Consider the following 9,912-nt stretch of genomic DNA (forward strand, 5'->3'; position numbering starts at 1 on the left):
AAATCGTCTCCGTCGTCATCAACATCATCATCATCCTCCCATTCCTCCAAAATTTGAGGATCAACTTCAGGAGAAGGAGACCTCGGACCCCCGGACCTTAGTGGGACGGCGGCCAATGCCTCCCCTTCATCCAGATGCGACGGGGAACCCCCCGGCGCAGGGTTACTAGGTCCGGCCTCAGTAGAAGACATGATAACAATAGTGATTCAACAAAATAAGAGATCGAGAAAAGTTTGTTTGTTTACCTTGAAGAAAAACACTAGCCAAAGTCAGAACACTGGAGATTAGAAGAGAGAAAAACCCGTGGAAATTTGGAGGAAAGAAAATTTTAAGAGAACGAAATTGGTGCCCAATTTCAAAAACTAACTGCCCTATTTATAGGAAAAAGCCCATGAAGAAGGACCAATCAGGGCACAGCCCATGAAACGTCAGCCAATCAGCAATCAGACACGTGTCAGACATGCAACCGCGGAATGTCAATCGTTGCAACAGTTGAATGTCAATCAATGCAACAGTGACCAAACGTCTTCAAAACGCCCCTTCATATCTCTCTGCCTGTTCATCTTCCTCAACAAAATTCCTAAGTATCCGTTTCTCCGCCGGCCACATAATCAACCAAGCCAGAAAGCACCGGCCAGGGAGCAATCAGAAACAACCGGCACTCTCCACCCTGGTCTCAGCCAGCGTCATTGCCTTTTCCACATCGGATGTCCATTGCACAACCATGTGGAGGGGGGATATGGTACGGCCTAAGCAGGGCCACGCCGAGGTAGAAGAAGCCGGGGCAGAAAATTGTGAATTACGCAGAATATACGCTCAACGTACATCGGAGCCCATACCACGGCATAGACTACGCTGGGGGCAAATTGATGGGGCATATTCTGCACCCGCTGACCAGTCAACATATTGAGCAAGGTCAAAGATATCCACAGCAAGTCAACGGCTTAGGCAGCCTAACCGACGAGGCCTGTCGGCCTGTCAAATGGGTCCCGGCCGGGGCAACCAGCCAGCCGGGGCACACATCCGCGAACTCATATCCAAGACCCCTCGGCGGTGAGCCAACAGGGCCCGTCGGCCTGCCATGGGTCCCTCGGCCGAGGGTAGATCAGTCTTTCCACCTGCTAGCCACTTGGCCACTACGTGACAAAAGGTGAAAGTCTATAAATACTCCTCCACTCTCATTGAGTAAGGGATCCACAATTTAACCTAAGAACCACTATTCATCTGGTAATATCTTCCTTATCTCTATACAACACGCACTTTGCTAAGTAACAACAACTTACCTCTCTAAGTTACTGACTTGAGCGTCGGAGTGAGTTCGCTCGGCCCAAAGCCGAGCCCTCAGTTTGTTCATCGTTTCAGGAGACCGCAAGGAGGATTCAACCAAGGACGTCATTCTACAAGCACGGGTGGTGACAAATAACTGCTCTGGAATTACACCCGGAACAGTTTTTTTTCCTAAAATAATCGTTATTGCATTATGAAAAATTTAGCAACTTAGTCTATAGTTTAATACCAATTTTATTTATTATAATGAAAAAAAAATCATAATTTTTAATTTAATTACTCCAAGATTAGAGTATAATTATAATAAGATTATATTTTACGGAAAAAATAATAGTTTATTAAAGGAAAGTTTTAATTGTTTCCTTATTAAGATTGATGCATTTCGGAGGGAAAATTATGAGAATTTTTATTCTCTTATTAGTAGTAAGGAGATGTGCCTAGGAAAACTATTAAACTTTTTTTTTTTTTTGAAGGATAATAATCAAAAACAAAAAAAATAAGCCTTTTTTTCTAACAAAGACCAGTATCTGGACTATATAACTGGATAATTATTGTACATCCGAAGTTATACTTCGGATATTATACTTAGGAATATTCTTGACTATATTGCGAAATACTCCAAGAATATTCCTAATTATAATATCCTAACTATAATATGTTATCTTGATAATATATTTCCCTAATAATAATAATATCTCTAATATAATATTCTTTAATACACCCCATCGGTCAAAACAGTGGTTAATAGACGCTTTGACTGGACCAAAGATAGTTGATGAGACCATTGTAGATGAGCCAAGTTGATCATTGTAGACGCAGTACCGGATTTGATTGCCTTGCGTGTGTCTTGAATTTGCCTTTAGAAGAGCCACACATAGTAATAACACTAATAACACTAATAAGACTAATTGTGCACGAGTGTTAAAACAACTCGTGAGACACAAACTAAATGGACGTCAAGGTGCACGAGGGTCGTCACAGCTCGTGAAACACCGTCTAAAAAAGCAAACGGTGCACTGTGCACGAGGCCGAAACAAACTCGTGAAACACCGAAACTGTGAGGGTCAAACCAAACTCAACAGTGTAATTAAATTAAAAGAAAAACAATAAAACAAAATCAAAACAAAGCACACGTCCGATGAGGCACTTCGATTCAGTGGCGGGCCGAAGCCGGCAGAGTCATACCATCGGGCCCGTTAGGCAGAGGTGGTGGCTGGGGCGAACCCCGAGGTGGGTGAGGAGAAGTCAAAGACGGTCTGTTGTAGAGGTTTAGAGCGGTGGCGGTTGCCGAAGCAAAATGGCGGAAAAGGTCGTCGTAGCAACTATATATAGATAACAGCGGAGAAGGCAACGACAGCAATGACATGGACGGAGGCAACGACGGAGACACACAAACTTGAAGCACGGAGGAGGGTAGGGAAATTTATTTACTAAACTAACAATCTAAGCTTAGGATAAGGGCAAGGGTGGCGATGGTTGGTCGGAGAGTGGTGGCGGTGAAGGTGTGAGAGGTGGTGTTCGGAGGTCAGGCAACGGAGGGACAGGCGCCAGGCGGTGCAAAAAGTGGGTTTGGTGATTTGGTTTGGGTTCGTCAGGGGTGTGTGGTGAGGGTGACGGCTGGAGTTTCATTTAGGGGATGATGGGCGAATTTGGGTTTTGGGTGTTGACCGGACTGAATTTGCATGTGGAGGCAGGGGAATATGAATGTGAGGTGGACGAAGGGTTGGTACTTGGTAGGGTCCAAACTCCAAACTCATATTTAGGGCTTGCTTGGATTGAGGGTAAAAGGGAAAAATAAATAGGGGAGTGATATATAAGGTTTATTTTTCATGTTTGGTATTAGAGTAATTATTCATCTCCCAAATCTATTACCATCATGATAGAGTAATACATTACTCACCCTCCCCCCTAGGTAACCTATGATCAAGAAATTCATTACCCAAATAATTAACTTCCCTAGTAAGTATCACCCGATTAAAATTTACCCCATAATTATTCCATGAATTCCAGGCAAGCCATATTATTCCTAATATTATAATACCATATTAATATTAATAAACTAATTAATTGTACTATAACATAACAGAAGGATGACTATTGGCAAGCCGGAGATGGGAATAAGACCTCTATCTCCGACCGATAAAATATACAGCAGGTTGTGACAGGCGGAAAATTTTTAGAGATCGATTAGTCTGATATCATGTAAGACGGTAATTTGCAAAACACATATTTTTGTTTACATCCGTTGTAAACAAGAATAATTTACAACGGAGATATAAATCCATCCCAACTAACACCTTTTTTCTGGGTGATAGGGTGATACACCCCTTCGTTATAATTTACAACGGTTATAAGTAAGACTAATTGATTGATACAAATTCTTGTTTCTTCTTATTGTTATTGTATTGTCCTTATGTTTCCTTAAATCTTTAAAATGCCATGTAGAAATCATGGTTTGCTCGGTGGTGAACAAGGATCGATTACAATACCCTCTGTGCATAAACAAATCTTTTTCACAAATTCTCATTTGCGATGGACAATATCCGTCACAAGCTTATGATGGATCAATTAAAACTCACATGGGTGGATAAAGACAGGTCATTTATAACTCTCTAGGCACTCTGATTTTTGTCTCATCTACCCATATAAGTGATATTTGACTCGTCACAAGCTTGTGAGTTTTGACGATATACCTGTCACAAGGGAGATTTGTTGAATCTTTCTTATGGTAACATGGCTTCTACTATTGCAATAGATTAATTTCACTATTATAACACTAGAGTGTGCTTGGATATATAATAAAAGCGCAAGAAAAGGGAGGGGAGGGGGCAAAGGGGAAGTAAAAGGAGGGGAGGGGAGGGGAGGGGGAGTGCCGGAGTGGAGGATGAGTGTTTAAATTAGTTACAATTTTCCTCAAAAAATTTCCTATGGTGAAAAGATTTCGGTTTATCTTGAAAGAGGAAAAATACCTTTTTTGTTATCCAAACAAATAATTTTGTATCCTTCCATTTCCCTCTCTTCCCTTTTATCTCCAAATCCCCTCATCGTACGAAGAAAACCTAAGAGATAAAACACTCCGCCCTTCAATCCCTCTCTCTTCAAACTGAAACCGGCCTTCAATCCCTCTCTCTTCAAACAAATCGAACATTGAAGAGGATGATTTTTACCAGGTCTAGTTAGAGTTAGACCATGCGCATTGAAGAGGATGATTTCATCCTCTTAATTCTTCTCTTTCTTTCTATATTTTTGACACATCATTTTCTCTTTTATTTACCCCATTTTCCACTATCATTATCCTCTTCCTCTCTTTTTCTTTACATCAAAGAGGATGATCTTTTTTTTACAACCGTGTACTTTCAAATTATAAACAGTGAAAGTAGAGTTACAGGAAACCAGTATTATACCAGGTAAGATTACAGCTAAGATAAACCATAATTCGACTAATACTATTCAATTAGACCTGGCAAACGGGTCAACCGGGTCGGGTCAATTTCGGGTTTGATGGTTTCGGGTCGGATTATTTTGGGCTCGGGTCAACTATTATCAAGTTTTTTATGGATAATAATCAGTTTGTAACAATAAACAATCGGGTCGGGTAACGAGCCAATTCGGTTTCGCGTCAATAATCTTAAGTTCGAGTGTTAAGTCGGATACGGGTCATTCGGGTCGGGTCGGATCGAGGTAGTTTTACCAGGTCTAGAAACCACAATGATAATGCTAGATGTACTATTATGGACAGTGGACACATGTGCAGCAGAGGCCCAACCCAGGATATTCACGCTTTCGCACAACAAGTGGTATTAGAGCCCAAGGTCGGCTTGGCTAGGCACGAGGATGCATCAGTAGGTCCAAGACTTAAAGTTGTACACTGTAAGGCATGGAACTCCTAGCTCGGGGTGAGTCCTTGAGCAGACCCGGTCCAGGGTTAAATGGATGAAATGCGTCATAGGTCTTGCGGGACAAAGACCATTTGTGTACTAAAACTGTTGATCAGGTAGACCCTTATCAGATTGGGTGCCACAGGTCTGGTGGGTCTTTTCCAGGTTGGATGCTAGAGAGCGTTTGTGTTCTAGGACTTCTGAAGTGACGGTCCCGGTCCAGGGTATAATGGATGCAAAGGATGTTCGATATGCATGTGTAACAAATTCCCAAGAAGGGCACAAGGACATGCTAGTTCAGGAGTATGTGAGGGCACTCACTTGACCAGGCGGTGACATGTGGTGCAAGACATGGCTCGTGGTAGCATGGTTTGTCGGCTAAGGGGAGGTTATCAAGACTTGTGATGTTTCGGGTGTCTAGTGTTGGGGCTGTAGAGTGTGGGAGTCCTCCATAGAGGTCAAGGTCGGAGTCAAGATGATGGTCCTTGGTTTGAGGGGAGGATTGTTAGGGTGCAAACTCATGTCCCACATCGGTAGAATAAAGATGAAAGCTCATCTTTATAAGTTTCCACTAAATACAATAGTGCGAGGCATGGGCGGACGCAGGAATTTATCGAAAGGGGGGCACAAAATTTTTTCCGATACATTATTTTTTATTTTAAACCGCATTTTTTTATTACGGATTTTTTTCCGCCCAAAAAATAGAAAAATAACTAATTTTAATAATTTTTTTAGTTTAAAAATTAGTATTTTATTTTGAATTTTCTTCTGAAATATTTAAATTTGAAATAAATGTACTTTGTAAATAAATATTTAAATAAACACTAAACACAAGTGGTTCAATGGTAGAGAAGGTGGTATGTAACCTCGAGGTCAAGGGTTCAAACCCTGGGAGGAACATTTTTTACATATAAATTGTAGCATACTAACGAGATGGGCCTTGAGATCATTACACAGTTTAACAAAAAATTATTTAATAAAAACTTAGGGCACCAAGAATCGAACCTGTGACCTTTCAAGGGTCAACTAAAGAGCTTACCAACTGAACCACATAAACCTATTAATCATTTTTGTTACTTAAAAAAAAATTATCCCGAAAAATTCATGGTGGGCACGTGCCCACCCGGGCCCCCTAGATCCGCCCATGGTGCGAGGCCTTTTGGGAAGGAGCCCAAGAGTAAATCCGTGAGGGCTTGGCCCAAAGCGGACAATATCGTATTATTATGGACACTGGACACAGGTGCAGCAGAGGCCTAACACAGGATATTCACGCTTCCGCACAACAGAACATCATTCAGCCCAAATGATGTCTAAATACCAAGGACACGTGTCGGACACTTCCCCAAATACCATGGACACGCGTCGGACACGTGCCCAAATAAAGGTAGAAAGTTGGACACGACTTTATAGGTGTCCGACACATTTAGGCGTGTGTCCGACGAGTGTCAGTGTCCGACACGGTGTCGAACACGAGACGACTAATTAAACGAAGTGTCCGTGCTACCTAGTATATATGTAGAATTGTAGAAACTAGAAGGCATGATTAATTAGTTGGTGCCGCGGAAAACATTCTTCAATTTCTTCACTTGTTGAGGATCCAACAAGGTAGTCTTCTCAATGATTTAGGAAGGTAAATTATTTGAGCCCAAAGAAAGAGGTACAAACTGGAATCCGGTTGAGAAAAATATGATCCTTTGACAACTTTTTCTTTTTTATAAAATAAAAAACTAGATTAATCCTGTACAATATGATTATATCCTTTGACAACCATGGTGACCTTGTTTCTTGCCCACTTCATGGTGTCAAATGGCTATGTTTTACAGGCCTATTAAATTTGCAGCATATTAGGATACTTCCTCTGCCTAAATTATCTGTTTATTTGCTTTTTTTATTCTTTATGAGAAGCATGTTAATCAAAATAAACAAATAGTTAGGTCGGACGGAGTATTTGTTAAAGTTGGTTATAGTGGTTATTCATAAACTTCAAATAAAATAGGTAGGTTATGAATATAATTACAGTACATTTATTGGTGACCTAAATTAAGGTAGGTCATTAATAAACATAGCTAGAAAGATGGTACTCATGACTTGGATTCAAATCCCGTCAGCTTCAAACCGCTACAACTGCACAGTTACAATGACTTTCACTACTTATCTTTCTTACCATTACATACACAAGTCACAAGAGTGATTGTAAACTCAAATTATATTTTATCTTAATATAACCCCACTAAAATAACCGACCACCATTTTACATGATAAGGACATCAAGATCTTTGTTATCTTATCTTATAATGTTTTATTCGAAAACCGTCTTACATGAGGCTTACTCGCTCCCTTTCTTATTATATATATATACTCATTAAATTAATGAACATTGTATAGGTAGAATTGTAGAAACTAGAAGCCATGATTAATTAGTTGGTGCCACGGAAAACATTCTTCAATTTCTTCACTTGTTGAGGATCCAACAAAGTAGTCTTCTCAATGATTTCAGAGGGTAAATTATTTGAGCCCAAAGAAAGAGGTAGAAACTGGAATCCAGGACTAGGACTATTCAAGCTTACAAATAAAACAGCAGGAATGTCACCAATATTAATTTGGAAATGTAGCAAACTTTGAGGAAGTATCATAATGTCACCCTTGTTCATAGTCTTGTAATAGGCGGTGTTATCGGATGCAATGAACCCGGAAATGATGGTTCCCTCAATGACTAGGACCATTTCGTCTGCACGATGTGTGTGTAATGGAGCAATGCCTCCCACGGCTAGGTCTAGTCGTGAAATTGAAATGCCTAAACCGTTTAGCGCAGGGAATGTATGATGGTTTGCTTTAGTTATTGCAGATTTGAATATGCTATTAGATGTGTTTCCAGCCACGCTGAAGCCTGAGAAAACAAAGTCATTGGAGGTGAGGGTAGCAGGGTTCTTACAAGGGAACCCTGCTGGTCCGACTGGGTAGTTCAAGTCTGCTACACAGAAATCAACTACGCTGGCGGACGAGAATGATAGAAGAATGGATAACATCATCAAAAAGATCATTGGCTGATCCATTGTTGTTTCTTTCGAGTATAGAAATATTATGTGTTCTGGTTGCGTTTGTTATTGAATTGATCGGTTGGGCTGTTATTCATATGTTTATGAAATTTGAAAACGTATATATAAGAATTCAAAAGTTAGGTACATGGACCAAATTCTAAGGTCAAGAGAAGCAAACCTAAATCCGACCGATCAAGTATTCTACATTTGAAATGACCAGAGCTAAGATTACCCGACTTGAAATGACCAGTAACAACTAATTACACATAGACATGTCAAACAAGTTATTGGCCGGTTAGGTGTACACATTAGGTACAAACGAATCAATATGATAAGGATAAGCCTTATTAATTTGTTTGATGCAATTCTGTTCAAGTTCATTTTAGTCACTCTCTGTTGTCAGTTATGTTCATAGGGTTTAGTAGGGGTTTTCGAGGATAAGCCTTTATCAGAGTACCACTGCACCCTTCCCCTTCCAACTTCATCTGACACCCACCACCTAGGTAGCATCGAAACGGACACGGAACACGTTATTTAAATTTAATAAAATATATATATATATTTTATTGTTATATATGTGTGATTTAATTTTTGAAAACGTATTTGATTTTAAATTTAAATAAGTGAAGGTAAATCTTGAGATTGATTATAACTCATTCTCATTTCCAAAACCAAAACATATAATCAATATCTTTCGACATCTCATTACTCGTTTAACTCATTTTCAACATGGACCTAATTCTAAGGTCGAGACGCAGCAAACCTAAATCCGACGGAGTATTCTACATTCGAAATGACCGGAGCTAAGATTACCCGATTTGAAATGACCGGTAACAACTAATTACACATGGACCATAACACGTGACCAAGTACCATGATACGTGTTGAACACGTGCCCAAATAGAAGCAGAAAGTTAGACACGGCTTTATAGGTGTCCGACAAGTATCGTATCCGACATGGATAGGCCGATTATTAGGAGGAGTGTTCGTACTACCTAGCCTACCACCTACGCTCCTTACCACCCACCAGGCCACCACTTTGGCTAAGCCAGACCTCCTCCCAATATAATTAAGATTTTTAATTGAATAACACGTGAGATTGTATGATGGAAAGAATTATATCATGAAATATCTACGTAAAAATGAGACTACTAATCTACTACAACCCAAACTTCTACGTGAAAACCAACAAGTAGGTCCAATAAATCATATTCTATGCCAAAACATTATTGGATTGTTCAAAGTTTGTCTTATTTCATAAGGGTCTAAACACCTAATGCCACCAACATACACACTTCTACGTATAAGAAATTTACCAAAAGAAGGCATTCTGGATTTCTGGTACGTGATATTTACACCAAAATAGATGACAATAATCCAATTTTTTACATTGATTTTAACAACTAATATGCCAACCACTGTTGCATTTTCCAAAATTTATCTTCAATCAAATGCATAATAATCTTGTCCAATGACGCAATTTAACATTGAGATATATTGAAGTAATGAAAAAAAAATGAGTAAAGGGTAAGATAAGGATCTCAACTTTCAGCTTTTTCCCAGTTAAGGACCTCAACTTCTAGACTTTACAGTTAAGGACTCAAGATCCTCCTCCGTTACATCTTCCGTTAGATATGCTTCATACATCTAAAAAGTTGCCCTAAAAATATCTAATTTATTTTGCCTTCCTAGAAAGTGAAACCTATATT

At 39.7% G+C, this 9,912-nt stretch overlaps 1 protein-coding gene across 1 annotated transcript; it reads right to left on the bottom strand.

The window, feature by feature from the left end:
* Window positions 1–7,162: 7,162 nt before the first annotated feature.
* LOC141590947 (auxin-binding protein ABP19b-like) lies at window positions 7,163–8,284 on the bottom strand. The gene has a single exon (XM_074411454.1). It carries the CDS (start codon window positions 8,216–8,218, stop codon window positions 7,583–7,585), a length of 636 nt encoding a protein of 211 aa, XP_074267555.1. The 5' UTR covers window positions 8,219–8,284; the 3' UTR covers window positions 7,163–7,582.
* Window positions 8,285–9,912: the final 1,628 nt, after the last annotated feature.

Source organism: Silene latifolia, chromosome 7 (assembly GCF_048544455.1).
Source record: "Silene latifolia isolate original U9 population chromosome 7, ASM4854445v1, whole genome shotgun sequence".
Lineage (NCBI taxonomy): Eukaryota > Viridiplantae > Streptophyta > Magnoliopsida > Caryophyllales > Caryophyllaceae > Silene > Silene latifolia.

What these genes read in the sequence shown, in the direction of transcription:
- LOC141590947 (XM_074411454.1), bottom strand. Translation starts at nt 8,218, where the DNA reads ATGGATCAGCCAATGATCTTTTTGATGATGTTATCCATTCTTCTATCA.